Below are 21,433 nucleotides of genomic sequence, written 5' to 3' on the forward strand. Positions count from 1 at the left end.
TTTTTTTTTTTTGGGGGGGGGGGGCTCAATAGTTATAGGAACTAAAAATCAAGTTTTAAATTTTGGAACGGGTTTCTTATTCAAGGAGTTATGCTTGGATTGACTCCAATTACGTCTGCAAGCTTATGGCCTGACTTGAATTCCCGAGATCAGCAAGCCAACATTTGCGAGTGAAAAACGATCTCGAAGAAATGGACCTCTTGAAAGTTGATGGTTAAATACCTTGATTATTACACACTCGTTAAATCATTACAAATTTCAAACTACAAAAACTCGTCACAGTACTACAACCAATAGTCATTAACGATTTTGCTTTATTTTTATTTTTTGAAGAGTTTATATTTGTTCACCTTTTTAAAAAAAAAAAATCAAATTCTAAAATTTAAAATAAAATTTTATAATTTATTTTGTTTACTTTAAAAAAATGTGGCTTCATTTAAAATATGAGTGGAAAGTAAATAAACAGAATTATTTTTAAAAAAAATAAAAATTAAATTAAGTACAGCATAGGACCGCGAAGCATTTCCAGTTCCCACATTAGTAACCAAACGAAAAATTACTATATATTTGGTTTCTCCTTTCTCGCTCTCCTCCGCCTGTCGCCGCCCTAAAACCTCGAACCATCATGAGCCGAATGACTTCCAATTTGCTTGATGAAGCTATAGGTATCGATGATTCTACGAATCTCTCCCCTCTGGTTGGCCGTCTGTTGCTTGTTGAGGATTGTGTTGAAACCAGCGGCGCTTTTGTTCTTCATCACCTCCTCAAGCGCGCCTTTTCTTCTCCTCACTCTTCCAATGCCGTCATCTTCGTTGCATTCTCTCAGTCCTTTGTTCACTATGACCGCGTGCTCAGGAAACTGGTGCGATCTCGCTATTTATGCATGTGTGTGGATGTTTATAGCTTAGATTTTTTTGCTATTTGTTGGTTTGAGTTTGGCGACGGACTTTTTTTCGATGGTGGTATGAGTTCCTATTGCTCACTTGAACTTGGCTGTTGATGAGAGGAACTGTGGTGGAAATTTATTACAAGATTATATAGCAGGACTAACGGAGAATTCTGAACTCCTCAAGGCTGCTATCAACATAACAAGTTTTAAGAATTACATATTAACGAGTTGCATAAAGAATTCGTTATTGTGCCTGATAACAATTTGATTATTGGCCTTTTGAAAATTAAGCTTATAATCACTAATCTTTCAATGGTAAAGAAATAAGCTCTTTTTTCAAGAACCAAATCGTTATTAAATGATGATTGATAAGCTTATAAAGAAACATTTTGACTTATCTAGCTTTTAGTGATAAAAATTGACAATAATATCTTGATGTTGGATCTCTCTTCTCATTCATCTGTTATCTGTCGTGCTGAAATTCTGTCATTTAATTACTTTAATTTAGTGTTCAGAATGAAAGTATTCATCTGCAGAACTATATTTTAATCAGGGGTGTAACTTAGCTGCTCAAAGGGACAGCCATAGGTTCTTTTTCTTAGACATGCTTACGGTGGGCTGTTCAGGTGAGAAAACCAGGTATAATATCAGCATTTAAGCTTTTATCTTATTCCCCCTCCATTTTTTCAAACTTCTCATTCTTTTCTGCATCTGTTGGAGTATCCTTATTTTCTACTTGTATAAATGATGATTTACTTACACTTAGAAGGGATTGGTTGCATATCCAGCTATTGATGAAGTAGGTTGTCCCCCACCCTTTCTACACTTGCAGCGAAGAATTTATTTTTCATAATTCATTGACCCTCCATTACTTCCTCATTACTGAGCTTGGATATCTGGATAACCATGAAATAAAGATAGCTATTGAGTTTTTTTCTTTTTTTTTTCTCAGTTTTGCTATAAAATAGAAAAATGTTTCCTCATCTTTTTAAATTTATCGTGTTTTTTATCTTTTCATTCTATTATTATTATTATTATTATTTTTTTTTTTTTTTTGTGAGAAGAAACAAGAATTTTATTGATGAATGAAATTAACAAAAGAGGAAACAAAAACTTCCAAATATTCATAGTGGATAACAAAATATTCTTCTCGTAGCTAAAAGATTAGTGAGCCTAGTCCTTGAAGGATTTTGTACATTTACACTGACCGAAAGCATTAAAGAGAACCCAAGTCATTGAAAACGTGGCTGTTCCTCTCTTTCTAATGGGTCCATAAAAAGGTGTTGATAAGCTAGTTCCAAATGGTCCTCTTTTGAACCATGAAGTGTTGGCCCATGAGCATGTAGGAGAGGAATTTAAGACTGATGATAGGCCATGTAGCGTGCCTACCAAGGGCTTCTGAAACCGAGGACCAGAAGTGCCCAGCAAAGGAACAAGTGATAAAGAGGTGACCTTGCAACCCTGTGTCCTTCCAGCAGAAAACACAGACTGATGAGGATAAGTTTTGATGCAGTAACTTCTTCTGTTGTTATTGGTGTTGATACTCTTGTGGGCTGAGTTTCCGGAAGAAAATCTTCACTCTCCTACGGTATTTTCCATCACAAAGGCAATTGTAGAGGGGGTCTATGTCATGTTGATTATAGGACTCCACTGAGAAAATGGTTGATGTTTCCATCAGCCAAACCCATCTATCCATAGCATTTGAAAGAATTACCGTTTCAAGCGATGCAGCAAGGAAGCCCATTACTAATCTCATCTGATTCCATCTTTCTGAGATGAAAGCATATGGCATATATGTTAAGTCTGTAAAGATTGAGGAACGATTGAGCCAATGAGCCATCACCAGTCCGTTGCTCATTCTAAAAGGATCTCTCCCTCCCATCACCAATTTTTGCTTTCCAAGGTCCTTAATACTGCTGGATAGCTGTAGATAAATGGCCAAGTGGCTTTGGAAGAGAATTTCCTGGAAGGAGGAGGCCGTTGATGGCAAGGGTCAGATTAGTTATACTTAGACATAATAACCTGCCTCCAAAGCGTTTGTCTTTCATTAGTGAATCTCCAAATTCATTTGGCAAGTAGAGCTTCATTTTTTTCCTTTTACATTGCCAATGCCCAAGCCTCCAAGGTAAAGGGGCTTCTTGGTAATATCCCAACTAACATTGTGCATGCCTTTCTCCATCTTGGATTCTTGGGCCATTCCCAAAAGAAATTTTTGATGATCTTTTCATCTCGCCTGCCGTTAAACAGAGACCAGTAATAAATAAGGAGATTAGAGAGTGTAGCATTTATAAGCATTTGATGGCCACCGTCATATATATATGTAGCATTTGTAATCCCTATTGTTGGGACATCATTCTGTATCATTTCATTGGTCAATGAAATCGTTTCCTATCAAAACAGAACCAAAAGAAAAAAAAAAAAAAACATTGGAGTATTTCCAATTATAGAGCTTTTTTGTCATGCGTTCCTTTTTGGTCCAAAAGGTGCTTGTTTTTTGGCTTTTCATTATGTATTTCATGGCACCAAATCTTTGATATGGCACAAGTTTTTTTCTGCTACCAGATAGAAGTGGAAAGGAAACTGATGAAGGTGTTCTTGTTGGACTGTACTGCAAAATTCAGAGAGCTGTTAGTGCCTTAATTCAAGAGAACAAAAGGCATGTCACCATTTTGATTGATGATATACCTCTTCTGGAGGTTGCTGCCAATGGTTCTTCAAATCATGTCTTAGACTTCCTTCATTATTGCCACACTTTAACATCAGAAATTGTAAGACCCTTTAAGCTTACTGAATTCTTCTCTTCTTCACATGTCCTTGTTATATTTAACCTCCAGTATTCATACTTTGCTCTTGCCACAGGGTTGTTCCATTATCGCACTTAGTCACGAAGATGTTTACCTGGACATCGAAAGGCCACTGATTCTACAGATGGAATACCTTGCTGAAATTTTGATAAAAGTAGGCCCACTAGCCACTGGTATAGCAAAGGACGTTCATGGGCAGGTGCCATTTCTTGCTTTTATAACTTTCATGTTAATCAGCTTGTTTTCTACGCCTAGTTATGTTTGAACTATTTTCTCCTACATCTTCCTTGGTCAAGAATTGTGCAACAACTCTTCCCGATCTTATGGCCTGTTTGGAGTGTCTTTCTTAGTGCTAAAGTCACTCCAAACCATCATTCTAAACTGTTTTTAAGCATTAAAAAGTTGTTCCAAAGAGGCCCTTAGTTACCTATCTTTCCTCCAGATTTCTGGCACTATATGTGAGGGGTTGTTGATGACATTAACTCTTTCCCTGTAACAGTGCCTGTTTATACCAGGCTGTTTTAGATGTAACCTTAGGTAGTATATGCTGTTGAGACTAAAGATACTGTATACAATGCTAATAAATTTTTAAATATCGATTACATCATCAAGCTGCTTAGCATACTTTTTCCCGCTTCGTTGTTTGACCCGATTTTATTCACATTTGTTGCTGCCACTCATTGTTTGGGCGATCATAATCAGGTTTCGTTTTCCTCTCTGCAGCTGACAGTTTTGAACAAACCAGTCGGAGGCCTGCAAGAAAACTTAAGAAACAGAGTGCATAATTTTCAATTTTACATCAAGGAAAATGGTACTGAATTTTTTTATTCTGGAAGCAGAGCTTGAGGAAAGTCTTGGGCAAGAAAAGTAGACAGATTTGATAATTATACCTTTTTGTGTTGTACCATTTTGGCTCTTAACCCAGTGAAGTTGCCCGACTTCGAGCATCTGTTGATACTGTTTGTGATGCAACTAGAAAGGCGCTCTATTGAGGTCAGCACGGACAGTATAGATTCCTTGCTCTACAGTCGATTTGTTCTGTGTGAAACCTGCCTCTTTATTTGACATTATAACAAAGGGAAAAATTACTTATTTATTTGCTATTTTCGTTTCCAAAGTCAGTATTGATAAATATGAACATTCAGTTAATGCAAATTGTCCAATAGCCGCTGATTTTTAGTTTTATCCTAACAGATAGTTTAAGAGTTTATAAGTTAAAATTTGGTTGTCTTTGGTCTGCATTTTTCAATTTGGTCCTAAATTTTTAGAACATCTTTATATGTCTTAATTGAACTTTGTTCAGGTTGGCTCGAGATCTAATCTTTAGTAGAAACATCATTTGCAATTAATTTATTTATTCTAGTTTTCGCTTGGGACAGGTACGACCTTCCTTATATCAATCATAGACTTAATTTGTCGAGCAATCGAGGGGATGCATTGAGTGTCTAAGCACCACCATCTATTTTTTTTCTTGCTCAAACAACAATTTAATGTGTTTTTCATCATGAATTCTATTGTTTTAACCAATATGAGATTTAATTTTCACAAAAGTGCAAATGGAAATCAAAGTGATAATGCTATGAGTGCAAACAAAATTCTACATTAGTTGGGGAAAGAACTAAGAAGTGATTGCCTTTTAGGGCCCGCTAGTTGATGGGCCTTCGTTGGGTCGGCCCAATTGAAAGCTAAAGACCGCCAATAAGTGGAGGACAGGAGTGTCATTTAAACAATACAAAGTTAAATCTGTTCGTACAAACCCTTAAAATCGAATATCGTGTTTTCTTGGAGCGAAATTTCTGCCTTGGTATCTATTCGTCTTCGGGTTTCCTTGGTTTTTTGGCTGCCGATCGACTTTGAATGCGAAATAAGCATGCCGCCGAAGCAGCAATCCAAGGCCGATTTAGCGAAGAAGCAGAAGGTCGTTGAAGACAAGACATTCGGTCTCAAGAACAAGAATAAGAGCAAAAACGTCCAGAAATATGTCCAGAATCTCAAGCAATCTGTCCAGCCAAAGGTCGACCCGAAAGTAGCTGCCAAGGTCCGGTTTTCTGCTCCAAGTTTATTCTGCTGGTTAATTAAGGGGACAGTTTAATCTCTTTTTCTGATGATTTTTTTTCTACTTTTCGGAACGAGAAGAAGCTGATTGATTGGTTTTGGCATTAAGCAGAAAAAGAAGGAGGAAGAAAAGGCTAAAGAGAAGGAGCTAAATGACCTGTTCAAGATTGCTGTTAGTCAGCCCAAAGTACCTGTTGGTATGTGCGATTTATTACTTTTCGTCTTTGGTTTTAGTTCAAATTTATTGTTTGCGTCGAAGCTTTCGTATTGAACTAATGTGATATTGGATTTTGGTTATTTGGTTAGGTGTTGATCCCAAGTCTATACTTTGTGAGTTTTTTAAAGCGGGACAGTGTACGAAAGGTTTTAAATGCAAGTTTTCACATGATTTGAATGTCCAGAGGAAGGGTGAAAAGATTGATATATATAGTGATAAGCGTGATGAAGGTGAGAGATTAACATTCTTATTTTCTACGAGTCATATAATTTTTCATTTATTAAATACTTTTACTAAAAATTCTTCACGGCCAATGCTTTTCCTTAGATACGATGGAGGATTGGGATCAAGAGACATTGGAGAAGGTCATCGAATCAAAAAAGAATGATTACAACCTCAACAAGCCAACTGAGATTGTATGTTTCTCATGTCCCCTTCATAGCGTTCTTACGTTAAATTGCATTGTCTGAGCTTGTTACTTCTGACATATTAACTCAAATATGCAATCCCTTTATCTATCATCCTTTCTTTGAATTGTAAGAGTCTTACACCTTTTGTAGAAGAGGGTTAAGCCTTCATGACAATGCATTAAAGTTTCTACACCTCGAATTGACTAGAAGACTAAAATGAATTTGTTGTAGTGTTAAAAAAAACGTTGATGTTGACTTGTGTGTATGGTTTATACTTTATATTCAATGCCTGTCATTTTTTATTCAGGCTTACACCTCGCTTCTTCAAGGCATTGCCTTCAGCCATATTTTATGTATTAACTGGAAACTAATACGTTTCCTTGTGGTGACATTGTTGGGCAAGGTTATGATGTCTAATCTCTCGTGAATTAAAAGTTAGGGTATTTTTTTAGAATTGGGCATGCGCCTATTTAATGTATGCATGCGCTGGGATTTTCATCAACTTATAATTTGAAGGTCTAAGGGATGGGTCTGGAAAGAACTGACTTTGACGTTCTTGTTACTGTAGAAGTGAAGCTTGCTGGTGAATAGAAAAAAAGCTCATATTGGTAATACTTAATTTTAGAACTATTATTTGTGAACTTCTATTTCCAACGCATGGATTATGTTCCCACTTCCAGTGATTGAGTTATGCTATTATATTGTGCTTACATGCGGTCTTCCTAAAATCCTTGTGGTTTTCTAGACAACTGTATATTGCTTGTTATAGTTGAGATAATTTAGTATCCTATTTTAATGATCTTTTTAAAATGGATAATTTACAGGTCTGCAAGCATTTTCTGGAAGCAGTGGAAAAGAAGCAGTATGGCTGGTTTTGGGTGTGTCCTAATGGTGGTAAAGATTGCCACTATAGACATGCTCTTCCTCCAGGATATGTTTTAAAGTCACAAATGAAGGAACTGCTCGAAGAGGAGAGTCAAAAGCTTGCCATAGAGGAAGAGATTGAGAATGAGGTGATTCAATTAAATTTAATTGCTTATGGTTTTTATTCTCCTGTTGACGTTTTAAACCAAACAAGAAAATGCTTTAAAAAAAATTCACAGCCTTTTACTCTTTTTCTTTATTTTGGGTTTCAGTTTCACGCTACATCTTTTTACTATGTTTATTTGCTTATCCCAGCGGGCAAAAGTTAAAACCACTACTCCCATTACTCCGGAGCTTTTCTTCCAATGGAAGAAGAAAAAGATGGATGAAAGAGATGCTGGTTTGGCTGCACAACAAGCAGAGAGAGCTAAGAATGACCGCATGAGGTTTCTAGATAACTCATATAGCTAATTACTTATAAAGTAATTAATAGTGACATAAGTTTTTTTTTTTTTTTTTTCCAGTGGTCGGGAGTTGTTTCTTGCAAATGCAAGCTTGTTTGTGGATGATGCTGAGGCATATGAAAAATATCAGCGAGAAGAAGAACCTGAAGCCGATGAACCAAAGGTAATCCTATGTGTGAATTTTATATAGATTGCTTGTTTCTTCAGAGTCATTTGCGACTCTATTCATGAGTTATGCCATGTGAACAGTGACTTCATGGCCATATTCTTCCCTGATGAATTTTTTAGTCGAACATTTAAATTTCTGGGCATCACTTTGTATGCGCCTACCCCTTTGTTTGAATATGAGGATGGTTTGAATGTTAGTGCTTACCATATGCAAATGTAATATGCTACGCAGAGGTATCTGAGGAAAGAAATAGTTTCTTTTATCCAAGCCTGTCAGTATCTTAGCGATGGAAATTTCCAATCGTTAGATAGATTGATTTATTCCATGTGCTCCAACCACTTTGAAGTATGTTAGTTAGACTTGGTTATTGAAAATATGTTGTCTATATTCTTTGTGTTTCTGTAGTGATAGCTGTAATTTTGTTTGTATTGCTATTTTTAGTGGTTCAAGAAAAAATATCGTCCCTCAAAAGAGAAATAAGAAAAGGAGGACAAGTAGTTCTAGCCGACGAAGGGACCAGAAGATATGATTAAGGCTTTCTAGTTGTAGTTGAAGTACAAGAAATCATTCTTGAGGTTTCACTACTTCAGCAAGTTAAAAATTCTAACCCAACCCATACTGACTGAAAAATTCTCATTTCTCCCCAAACACATCGACGCCATTAGATAGCATAAGCTCATTGATTTGAAGGCTTAACTTAGCGGTTTCTTGAACAAACTTTATTGGTAGAAATCTCAATAGCATACTCCTGAAGTTACACAAAGTGAAGAGCATTCAGATTCGCTCAGAAAAAAGGTAAGTAGCATGAGAGTTTTGGTTTTCATTATCTTGGTTGCAAAAGGCTCACCAGCTTAGCAAATGATTTAAAACAGGGGCTCCTCTGCTAGCGATGGGCCTCATTTATTTAACTTTCTAAGAAAAGCTGATCAAATAAAGATTTTCACCTTCTTGTGAACTTTGGACTTCCAAAATATATTGGACAAGGACCTTGAAATAACCTCCGACTGCTTGTCAATGCGTTCTAACTAAGTTTTAGTAGTGACACTCCTTGGTTGATCTAATTTCTAAATTCTACAATCAGCTTAGCTGTTCTGACGAACAGAAAACCTATCTGTTGGTGAGGGTGGCCCACCTCCACCTTTCTATTGATGAGACTCTTCTTTCGAAATGTTTTCTTAATATCCATTTTCATTTAAGCTCTTTACTTTTAGCACTGGCTCAATGACCGCTAGTCTGACCCATCATGATTGAGATTCTTCCTGAATATGTGATGAATATGAGATCTCAGTTCTCATTCATCGTCCAATCCAAATGCTATTACCCCTGGACTTGGAGGCACGATAATCTGTTCTGTCTTCCCATTTAAGGAAATCTCTCTAAATCGTCCATCAATCTTATCTATCACACTTGACAGAACCATGAAGATGTGAGAGTACATCTTTAAAGCTTTCAAATTTGAGAACAAGCCTGAATGGAGCTTTGCAGCTTCTCTCTCATTCTTTCAAAGGATCTGATACCAAAATCTAGAGATACTAGGATTTCTCCCATGAGAGAACAATTGTGCGGATACCGTTTACCAATCTTGGGTCCTCCTTGATTACTTTGGTGCTAGATACATGCTACAGGATCTTGAGAAAGAAACTCTGTTGATAAAGCAGTCACTCGGAAGCGCATCATACCAATCAAAGGATAGCTTTATAGACGTTCCTTCTTGAGACCGTAGCGCTATGCTGTCTGGGAGAAGTTAAGGATCTGTATGTCTAATTACATCTCAACCACTGGTAAAATCCTTTGAGAGGTAGGACGTTGGCAAACAAAGCATGCCCTTAAGTTTACTACTGGGATTATATGTTATAGGAATTAACGTCGTATGGATCTACTTGGCCTTCCATGGGGTTAGATCTTGTTGGAGCATTCCCAATTACGCTTGGGAAGAAGAAGCAGCACTTGATTGTGGACTTTAGACCATTCCACCAAGTGGATAGTGATCATGGCCCCTAGATGCATGCCCGGGTAGTTCGAGGCTAGAGACATTTTTGTGCAACCCAGGAAGGTTTGCTTTTGTAGTTATCTCAATATCAAAACATCTCTCTCATCTTCAACTGTAGATGGTTTCCATACGTTTCTTTTTGTTGGTTATTATTTTGCTTCCCATTAAAGCACTTAGCTGACCGTACATACAAATTCAAGTCTAGTTGATTTGTTTGGTGAACTTATCCTGCAATTCTCATCCTTTGAATGACCACGTGCAATTTCAGGCTAAAGATAATGCGACGGGTGGACCCAGTACCTCAACAAGTGCTATTGATGATTCTGAAGATGTCCTCCTGGACGAGGACGACGATGACGAACTGGATCTTGATGAGCTAAACGAGCTTGAGGCAAGTTTATCCAGAACGTCGATTCAGATCGGGGAGCCAGGTATCGAGGCCTCTTGAGAGGGAGATAGAGAGACATTGTTGACTGTAGCAGAGAGTGTGTGTTTGTTGTTTGTTAAAAAATTAAGGAACATAATGGATTCTGAGTTTTTATGTTCTCTTATCTGGGATTGGACCGACTCTGGTTGCCATATAACATATTCAAATTTTGACTCCATGTGCTTCTTTCTCTTCACCCTTTTCATGTGTTCGGTGTTTGGTGTTTTTTCATTTACAAACCGAATCTCCCAATCTCATCCGTTTCAAACCCGAACTAAAGCGGTTTTTTTTTTTTTTTTTCTTTCAGGTTTTTCAGTTTTATACCCCTAATGTCAACTACTACTCATTATTGCTTACAAATTTAAGCTTTTTTTAATTTTTTTATTTTTATTTTTATGAAGGTATTTTCAGCTGTCCTTTGGACTTTTTAATGAATTTTACCTGCTTATATCCATTTTCACTTTTAAAATTTTAATTTCATCAAATTTCACCATTAAATTTAAGCTGTTGCAGTATTATCCTCAAACTCGAAAAAATATTGCAATTTTGTCCATTTGATAAATTTTCAATTGAAAGATCATTATAAAAACATTTCATATGCCTTCAATGAATTATAAACCATGTGTTTCTTTATTAAAAAAACAAATCTATATTAGACCCAGTTTTCGATTAAAATATGAGTTGAAAAAAAAAATCAATGGTTAATTTGTGAACTAATCAAACTAAAATTTTTTAAAAACTTAATATTATAGAAATTAGTGGGTTATTATGATACAAACATTACTCCAAAAAAAATGAAAAATCATTTAATTTGACAAACTTTGTAGTAAAATTAAAATGGTAATTTTTCCCAAATATTTAAGAATAAGACTACTCCTTCATGGTTCGGCCCACTTAGATTACCTTTTGGGCTTGAGAATTATCCTTTTACTTCCAAGGCCCATATAGACTTTTTTTTTCCTTGTAATCCCTTACTTTATGTGAGGTTGGAAGGTTGGTAATTTTCTTATTAACCCAATAAATAATTTAAATATATATAAATTTTTAATGGATTTTCTGCCAAACTTTAATCAAATAAATTTGGATTAAGTCAAAACTATTATTATTAATAAAAATAGAAAAGTTTAAGAATCAAACTCTTAATTTTATCATTTTTATTTTTAAATCAAATTTAGTTCTAAATTCTTATCCCCATAGGTGATGGCATTATGGTAAATAATGTAGAGAATGGGGTCAAATCCAAAACAATAAAATAAATTTATAATTAAGGAGATGAAGGGAGAGGAAGTGGCCACGTCGTCGGATGCAGGAGGGTTGATAACCTCGTACCCTTTTCGCCATAAAATATATATATATATTCATTTTTATTTTCGGGAAGAAAAAAATATTTTAATTAATTTGTCTTTTTTTTTTTTTTTTGGAGTTTTGTCCAATTATTAATAAGTATCCACGTGGCCCATCTGCCTCTCTAATTTTTAACATTTCTCCACATTTATTGATTTTATTGCCATATTTTAATTTTTAAAAAAATAAAATAAATTTTTGACACTCCCAACTTATAAAATTAACCCATTTTTTAATCTTATAATTTTTTAATTTCAGATTATACCACAAAATAATTAAATAATTGTAATACTATTGCTCTAAATGTTATTAAAGTGAAAAAAAATACATAATTTTTTAAAAAATTAATAAAGTAAGAAGTGCAATTTAAAGGTTTAAAATTATAGAAACTCAATTTATAATTTAATATTATTCTAAATAATTATTACCAACTAAAAAAGTCAAAATGTTTAGAAGATAAGTACGGTACTTAATTTCCTAGTTGCCGTACCTTAAAAAGATGAACGGCATCATTGACTTCAAATAAAATTTTATGTCCATTTATAATATAAATTATTTTTATTTTAAAGTTTTGTTAAAAAAACAAAATAATAATAATAATTAATTAGAAATCGACGTGGATCGTGCGTATGACTTTTAAATAAAATATGCTTTAAGTTTATTTTAAATCTAATAAATTAGGTTGGAAATAAATAATTAAAATTATGGGTAATATGAATAAAACGAGATCATAACTGAATCAGAGCGATCCTAAGAATAGACTGATTAAGAAGCGCTCAAAAGAAATGAAACTAACAACGTGCACCTTCAGTCATATGAACTTCATAATAAAACGTGCGTTACTTTGAGTAATTTTCTATGTGGGTGACATCCCAGTAATTTTTATGACACGCGTGTGAATGAGGACAAATTATGTTGTAAATGACTCGTGATCGCCAATAGAGATAGTTTTTTACTCTTAAGAAGTGAGTGAGTAACGTGACCATTTCACGCGGGATGCAGGATAATGCATAGCCAATCAGGTGTTGAATTTGATTATGAATCCTAGACTTTAACCGTTACATTTTATTAAATTTTGATTATAATTTTGAGAAATCCGCTACGATGGAATCGATAAATAAGCTGTTATAACACGCTCAACCGACACAAAATACGTGATATCGATTAAAGTCAAAGATTCGAAACCTCGAATTTAGCTTTAGAAAAAAAAAACTTCACTTCGCATTGGTTTTAAAAATAAATTGGGATTTGAATAACCAGTTATTATTTAATTGTTAGTGATATATAAATAATAAAGGTAAGTAATTAAATATTAAAGTCTAAGACTTAAATATTATTAATAAAATCCTTGTGATTTAAGCAGTGACGTTAATCGCCAATAAATGACGCGCGTATGAATCACGCTAAGAGTATCGGTTCCAAATTCAACTTTGGTATTAACTGGAAATTGTCCACGTGGTGATCTGCGATTCGTTATTTGTAGCTGGACAGTGATTTTCAACCAGCTTCTTTTAATATTTGGTTTTAATTTGTATGATAATAGATGTTATGTACGTTTTAATTAATAAGAATAAAAATAAAAGATTTTGTTATTTTTTTTTAATATTTATTTTTCCTTAAATAATGGATAAGGTTTCTTTGAGACACTATTATTTGGCGGTTTTCGTCAATCACAACAAATTTTTTAATCTCTAAAATAGTTATTATTATAATATCGTAAATTCTTTTTTTTTCATTAAATTAATTATCAAAATGAAAATATTACTCGAAATTCTTTTTTGAAAAAAGAAATTATCAAGGATTTTCTATTTTATGATTTTAATGACGATACAATTAAAATATAAAATAGTTATACCAATTTTAAAGATAATTAAATTCGTCGAGAAAAATCGATATTGAATTGAGTTTTTTAATAACTAAAAGATGTTTTTTTATTTGCAATTGAGTTGAGTGACGGGAAGTTTAAATTTTATTAATTTTAATTGAATTTAACGATACTTTTCACTACCTTAATTAGGATAATTCTAAAAACGTCAACAAATAAATTAGGGACTTTTAATTAAATGGATAGATCATATTAAAGATAATTATTGTGAATAAAACTAAAAAAAATAAGTGAATAAAAATATTTTATAATATTTTTGCATAATTTAAAAAGGAAGTGGAAGAGCTTTAATTGATCGAGAATCAAAAATTGAAAGAGAAATAACACTAAAAGAAAGAATAAGAAGATTGTGTAATGCAATTGATTTATGATAGGGAATGTTATTAGGGTTGCCTTATTATATGGTCTGTCGCGTCGCGTATTTTTTCACTATTTTATCGAGTAAAATTAGATTACGAACGATATAGAATTGTTTAGCAAACTCGATAGCCTTAAACGTTCTTTTTCAAACGTGAAGTCCGAATGACTTGACAAAGAAAGAAACAAAGAGTTACGATCACGTAAATAAAACTATCGCGATTTATGGTCACGTGCTCCCATCTCTTAAATATCGACCCCACCCTGTCCCCATAGCTATATGTTCTAATCTTTTAAATACAGACCCCACCCCATATCTACTAAATCTATTTCCAAAGATGCGTTAAAAGAAGGAATATTTCCTCTTTCGAATTATTGATCGTTTATAATGTGATAGTGACTTTTCCAGATATAAACATTATATCAAAATCATAGAAATCGAAGAAATCGAAATAATAGAATTAAAATTAACCAATAAGATAAATGGAGAGGACTTGGTTGGCCATATTTTTGTTGCTCCCATTTGTTGGCAAACCAGACAGACAAAGGAATCGACAAACGTCAAAATAATGTCCTTCAAAACAGACCAACATAATTGAGCACATTTATTTTACAGCTGGCTCCAAATAAAAAAAACACAACATTTATTTTCTTTCCTTTTTCGACCATTTTTGTTCCTTAGTTTTTTACTAAAAAAAACATAAGCTCATAGGACTCAGTCGACTTGAAATCTAAGATCGGGCTGTTGGGAAAAATCTTTTCTTTCTTTTTTATAGGGACGGATGATTGTAGTAGTTTCCAGACTGACACGAAAAATGAGTGAACATTAATCAATAACTTTTAGAACGATGTAGACGTCAATCACATAGATATAATTAATATGACATCAAACTTCACTAACCCGACTAAGTCTCTGGAACAAAGAAACCAGTCTTGATTTTTTAGGTTTAAATTTCATTTTTATTTGTTTTATTTTTGTCCAAATATTATCAAATAACTATACGTATTTATTTTATTTTTAAAAATAGTTTTTGAGTATGACTTCGGATTGAACCAAAAGGACACGTGTGCGGTTGAGATTGAAAACTTTTAATAAATAGAAAAAAAAATAGAGGGCTAAAATTACAGATGGAGGGATGGAATAAGTATGTATGTACGCTATATGAGAGGAGATAAAGAGGCCACGTCATAAGCTGGGGGCACAGAAACCTCGTACCCTCCGCCTAAATTATTATTATTTTATAGAGGTTTATATTTTAAATTTTGTATCAAATGAATATTTGAGCTAAATACTTTGTTTATATTTAATACATTATTTAAAACATTTTAAATTGTCCAATATGTATTAGATTTTTTCAAAAAATTGACTTATTAATAAAAGCTTAGTGATTTATTACTTTTAAAATTTATAATTTGTCTAAATATTTATAATTTATGGATGGTATATTGGTGAGTAATTAAATAATACATTTGTTCCACAAACTTCCTTATCCATTTAAGCTAATAATCTTTCATTTTCTTTTTCTAAAATTAATATTTTTAAATCTCTACCTTTTAACTATAAAGTCAAGTCCTTTTAAAACCTTTTTATAAAGAATCTAGCTTTTAATCTTTTTCACGAGGCCCAGTGGATACGTGGTATTAATTTCTTTAAAATAAAGATAATATATAAATAAATAAATAATTTTCAACTCGAGTAATTTAAACAATTAAGTTGGATTAATTGTATATTATATTTTACTTCCAAATTCATAAAATAATAAAAAGGAAAAAGAAATAGAAAAGTAGCAATCTAATAGGAATGAGGGGAGTTAAGTACGGAATTTCTTAAATAAATTATTCCGTACTTTGGTTAATTAGAAAATTAATTTTTAATTTTTAATTTTTTTTTAAATTTTGTTCCATTATTATATTATTATTATTATTATAAACCCCAAGTTGTTCTGTTTAGTGATTTCTAGTTGTTACAAGAAACAATTCCCGTCCATTGCTTTTGACTTTGTAATTACCGCAACGTTGCATAATATTTTATTAATTATTTTTAAATATATATATTGTCCCTTTCGATTTAAGTAAATTTAAATCAATTTATTAAGCTAAATAAAATATATTAATTATTTAATAAAGTATAATTCGTAACACGTCTATATTATTGGATTTGTAAAAATATCATCGAACAAGATTTTTTTTTTTTTTTTTTGTTATCTAACGATAATATATTTTTTATCCGGTTTAAATTAAATCATAACATAATTTATACTTTTTTTTTCACGTAACTATCGAATTTATTTTCAACTTTAAGAATTTTGACTCCAAAAATTCTCAACTATTAGAAAAAGGGTATAAATTCGATTTTTATATTTAAAAATAACATTAAAAATGAATAGAAATATTTAATCACAAAATATAAAAGGGAATCCTATGCTTAATGGATGGCAAATATGATGGTTTTTATTTGTTTATTTATTGATTTATTTATGGACCACTCAAATTTTTAATTGAAAAAAAAAATTCAAAAAGTCAAATCTAATTAAATAATATTTTTTAAAATAAATATTTTCATATATGCATCACTCTATTCGTCATTTAACTAAATAAATATAAATATGGGTCCAATTATAATTTAAACCGTATTTATGAAATATTTTTGAAAAGTATGTTTAGATTTGTTATGGTCATCCACCTCTCGAAATACTAAACGCCCGAGTTTCAAGACATATAAATATTGTGGATTTTAGTCCGTATGTATTAACTATTTTGAATACTCGTAAATATTGTAAGAGAATCGAAATGATATAAGCACGGACACTTATTTTTACTTAGTCGTGTTCGTGTAGCACACGCAAAGATCAACATTGTCTAGCTCACACGACTTGACCTAACACGCTTTCAGTACACATGGAATCTTATCCTTTTCGGCTGTTTCTCCTACCCTCGCTTGTTTTTCTTTCTACGCCGTGATTCCTCCATGTGATCACACGTGATTGGTTCGTTTAAGCTAATTTTTACAATGATTTTAAACTTTAGCTTGTTTCACAATCCACTCCCTTTCGAGGCCTAATGTCTTTGCTGACACTCGTTCCCTTCTCCAATTGATATAGGACTCCCCCAATCCACCCCCTACGAGACCCAACATCCTTGTTGGTAGACGATCTCATGTCAACCCCTTCAGGCATCATCGTTGGCACTCGTTTCTTTCTCCCATCGATGTGGGACTCCCAATTCAGTCTCTTCAGGGCCCAACATCCTTGCTGGCACACCGTCTTGTGTCCACCCCTTCGAAGTGTGTCATTCGACGCTTGACTCTTATACCATTTGTAACAGTTCAAGTTCATCGCTAGTATATATTGTTTTTTCTAAGCTTTCCCTCAAAGGTTTTAAAACGAGTAAAATGTTTTTGCATCCTTGTAAAAATGTTTTGTTCTTTTCCTCAATCGATCTTGGATTTTAAAACTAGGTCGTAACAATAATTTATTATTCAAGTCATAGTATTTTTTTTTTAAGCCAAAGAATTTTAAGAAATTATGAATTCGTTCTAATTAATTATTTAAATTTTATAATAATAATAAAATATTAACATTTAGAATATCTATTTATTTATTTTTCATCATGATTTTTTTAAATTTTTTAAATTTTTATTTTTTTATGGGAGGAAACTAAGCCCAACGAAATATGACATAAATGACGTGTCCTTTTCCCCAAACCGCAGCGGCGTACTTCAGATTTTATCTTGTTTTTTTTACCGAAAGGTTACGCAACATTATTTAAAATTACGCAGGTCTCAATTATTCCGTGCTGTGAAAACGACACGTGCGGGTATACGATCGTTGATTTGCGTCTCATTCCCTATGAACCGTCGATCTCTGGCGGGACCCACGATTGTGAAATCACGGTTGAATGATTAGCGTGTAAGTGACTACAGAGAAGTTTTCTTTTTTTTTTTTTTTGCTTTTTTGAGTAAAGGTGGAAAGTCACGTGCAGAAAATATGCAAGTGTCTCTTCTTTTACTCCAAAAGGCAACTCTCTTTAAATGGCACTGTTATTATTAGTGTACTACTATCTTGGGGTTTAGGAGTTGGGAGGGACCACACCCCCTTCTTATGTCAAATTCCCATTTTACCCCTCTTCCCCAAATTACTTCTCTACCCCCATGACCCTGTTCCCGATCATAGGTTCTCGAACTTTCAATTTCGTTTGGTTTTGTCAGTATATGTTCTATACCCACCTTTTAATCACAATAACTATTAGTTTCAGTCACGTCTACGTCACTGATATTAATTTATATGTGTCGACTATCAACAACGTTAATTACATGTTTTATTATGGTGTGGGAATGTATTCTAAAATCGGGATGCATTGGATTATGGAACATGGGATTCACTAAGGGTATGTATGCGTTGCTTTGGGGGTTGTTTGGACATGCATATAGGGCTATCCTTGAAATGTATATGTCTATCAGTATTTGTGGGCCAAACATAAGAGGTTTCAAGAAGATTTCTTAATTTACTAGCAAATGGACAACACATGAATCCAAAAAATATATATATATAATATAATATTTCCATTTATATCTCATTAAATAATAATAATAATATATTCCTTTTCATGCTTTTTAAATTATTGTTCACTATTTCGAACTTGTCCTTTAGTCAATGATGTTATGAGTGCTACCTTTGAATTATTTTTAATTTATGAGATACATTATTATCGTTTAATTATTGAATTGGTGAAAATATACACCATTTATTAAAAAATAAAAAATTTAATCTCATTTAAAAAAAATGTTATCTTATATGTTTCTGACATAAAATTGAAAAATTGAGAGAGATATTAAATAGAAAATTAAAAAAATTGGAATTTTTGTTTTTGTTTTTGTTTTTTTAAAATGAGAATTAGGGTATCAATAATTTAGGAAAGAGAGAGAAACCTTAATGGAGACAGAATGTCCAATCAATGGTGAGCGATACCCTAAAATTGCAAAAGGAAAAAAACAATGAATCAGAAGCTGCAAAATGTGATGCAATCATGACCGTTGATTTTTTATTTTATTTTTATTATTTTGATTTGAAATTAATGTCAGCTAACCACACGAATCTTTCCATATCCATCCCCCCCTCCCCCCACTTTTGGAACCTTGCCCCTTCCCTTTCTTATCACTATCAAAATTCAACCCCACAAATCTCAGCCGTTCATTCTGAAATCAACGCTCAGGATGCTTCGTTTGATGATTATCTTTGTTTTCTTCCCTTTCTTTTTACCGATTTTATTTTTTATTTTAAAAAAAGGAAGAGAGATAAAGACATGTGGGGAACACAAATTATAATTGTCCTCTTTTGGAAATTTCCATTAATGGTTGGTTTGAGGTATGAGTGGAATGGGATTTGATTGGATTCTAATTGGGAAGATGCTGCTCCTAAAATTCCCTTTTTACCCCCACATTATATTTTAACTTTTTTTTTTTTTTTTTTGAAGTTCTTTCACTCGTCTTAAAATATATTTAATAAGCTCGATGTCACATTTTTTATAATAGCCTGAAAACCTTAATACATGATACATAACGGGTTAAAACAGACCATATCGACTAGTAATGGCCTTTAATTATTACGATCTCTCTATATATATATATATAATTTTGTATTATTATAAAAAGGGGTTTAATAAGTAACAGAAAAAATTATGGAACCACGTTCATATTCACACGAAAAATAACTAATGACTCGAAAAAATGTATTAAAATTTGATATGGGGCGTGGTTTAAAGCTATATATGTCTTGAATGGTTGTGCGTGGGAATATCAATGCTTTTAAACTAGCATTTTGAAAGTTTACCCACCAAAATCAGACATTAATTAAGGTTAAAAATAATTAATATCGAAGAAATACTTAATGTAAATAATCTTTGTAAAAAATATAATAATGTTAGAGAGGTCTTACGTTATTATACATTTTTAAATATTTAAAACCATTTCTACATTAAGAATATATAAACAGAGTTATGATAAGTAGTACAAGTTATCCATGGTTTCATTTAATGTTAGATAATAATATATGATTAAATTAAAAAAAAAAAAAAAAAAAAAAAAAAAAAAAAAAAAAAAAAAAAAACTANCATGGGATTCATCGAGCACTATACTTTAAATTTTTTAAAAGCCTATTTTATTTTGAAAGTATGTATGAATCCTAGTCGTAGCATAGGGACTGGGCCTATAATATTTCTAACAAAATATATATATATATATACACTTTTTTTTTTTTCTTTTAAGATTCGATAACATTTCGTTTTTTAATTTTTAAGTTCAACAATTTAGCGGTTGAATTTTCGACTAGCTTATATTTACTCTATTTTTATTAATGATCAATAATTTGTTGATGTTCAATTTAATATCGTTAGGCAGTATAAAGTTGAGTTGAAGAAATTTTTTGGACCTAATCCAAAATGTCGAGTGGTTTAAGTTGGTAATCCAAGTAACTTGAAATTGTTTCACAATCCAACTCTCAAATTTTCGATTGGATTATCGGGGTGTGACAAGGAATGAAGAGCATGGGCGTATGATGTGATGCAAGGCAAGATGGTGGTGGCTACGAGAAGCATGCGATGCTTCGATGAGATGTGTGAGATCTCACATCGGTTGGAGAGGAGAACGAAACACTTGAGGTGAAAACCTCTCTCTAGTATATGCGTTTTAAAAACGTTGAGCAGAAGCTAAAAAAAAACCATATCTACTAGTGGTGGGCTTGAACCGACGTTAAGTAATATATTTTATGGAAATATTATTAAATCTGCAGCATAATTAGTGGGAAGCCAGCTTTAAAGCTATAGTCTATAGGTAGACGCAATGAACTCTAGCCGTTGGATCCGTTGAATCTCGTACTTCGTATGTTCAAATCCAGACTAGCCACGTGTGATGGTCCTACATTAAAATATTAGAAAAACTCCAAAAACTTAGGTACAGTCAACTTGTCTGTGTAGGATCAGCCTAGTGAGATCAGAGGTTCGGCAATTTTGCGTTTGGACTAATAATAAAATGACACGTGTACGACTTAATGATTATTTTAAAACATATGGAAAATAAAGAAGAGACTTAATTAGTGCGTTTATAATTACCGCTGAGGTTCGCTAGATAGGTGACCGACCAATGAAATAGAGGATTAATTGCGGCTAGGTGAGGATGAGGGTTTACCAAATACATTCATATTTTGGTAAAAAAAAAAAAAAAAACGTAAATAAATGTCTTTTTGGTCTATTTGAACATTTAATTTAATTATTTATATTATGTTCCTCCTTTTAAATTTGCCAAATTAGGTAAGTTTTTTTTTTCTTTTGAGATGAGTACTTGTTAAGGTTGGACCACTTTTTTGTTGTATTCGTTCGGTTTCAAAATTTAATGTTATAAGCCATAGTCATTATTACATTATTATTTTCTATTCAAATACATTCAGAGTCAAAAACTACTGATTAAAATATCATCTTGATTTAAATTATGTTTTATTTTAATTATTATTCTGTAAAATATTTTAATAAATCAACATTGACATATATTATTAAAGTTATATTTATA

At 32.6% G+C, this 21,433-nt stretch overlaps 2 protein-coding genes across 3 annotated transcripts; both read left to right on the plus strand.

Annotated features, from left to right (window-relative positions):
• The first annotated feature begins 544 nt into the window (after positions 1-544).
• On the plus strand, positions 545-4,848 carry LOC111458756 (elongator complex protein 6). 2 transcript variants are annotated; one of them, XM_023101555.1, is made up of 6 exons: positions 545-862; positions 1,443-1,515; positions 3,452-3,657; positions 3,749-3,892; positions 4,417-4,504; positions 4,596-4,848. In XM_023101555.1, exons 1-6 carry the CDS (start codon positions 626-628, stop codon positions 4,619-4,621), a joined length of 774 nt encoding a protein of 257 aa, XP_022957323.1. In that variant the 5' UTR covers positions 545-625; the 3' UTR covers positions 4,622-4,848. The 2 variants fall into 2 exon arrangements, with proteins under 2 accessions (XP_022957323.1, XP_022957322.1); XM_023101554.1 differs by having other exon boundaries at positions 4,417-4,848.
• A 603-nt stretch (positions 4,849-5,451) lies between these two features.
• Positions 5,452-10,467, plus strand: LOC111458829 (zinc finger CCCH domain-containing protein 11-like). Its single transcript, XM_023101651.1, has 8 exons — positions 5,452-5,731; positions 5,861-5,945; positions 6,055-6,195; positions 6,293-6,381; positions 7,200-7,388; positions 7,555-7,685; positions 7,764-7,866; positions 10,131-10,467. The coding sequence occupies exons 1-8, from the start codon at positions 5,564-5,566 to the stop codon at positions 10,308-10,310; spliced, it is 1,086 nt and encodes a 361-aa protein (XP_022957419.1). The 5' UTR covers positions 5,452-5,563; the 3' UTR covers positions 10,311-10,467.
• Positions 10,468-21,433: the final 10,966 nt, after the last annotated feature.

Source organism: Cucurbita moschata, unplaced genomic scaffold, assembly GCF_002738365.1.
Source record: "Cucurbita moschata cultivar Rifu unplaced genomic scaffold, Cmos_1.0 Cmo_Scf00021, whole genome shotgun sequence".
In the NCBI taxonomy this organism is placed as follows: domain Eukaryota; kingdom Viridiplantae; phylum Streptophyta; class Magnoliopsida; order Cucurbitales; family Cucurbitaceae; genus Cucurbita; species Cucurbita moschata.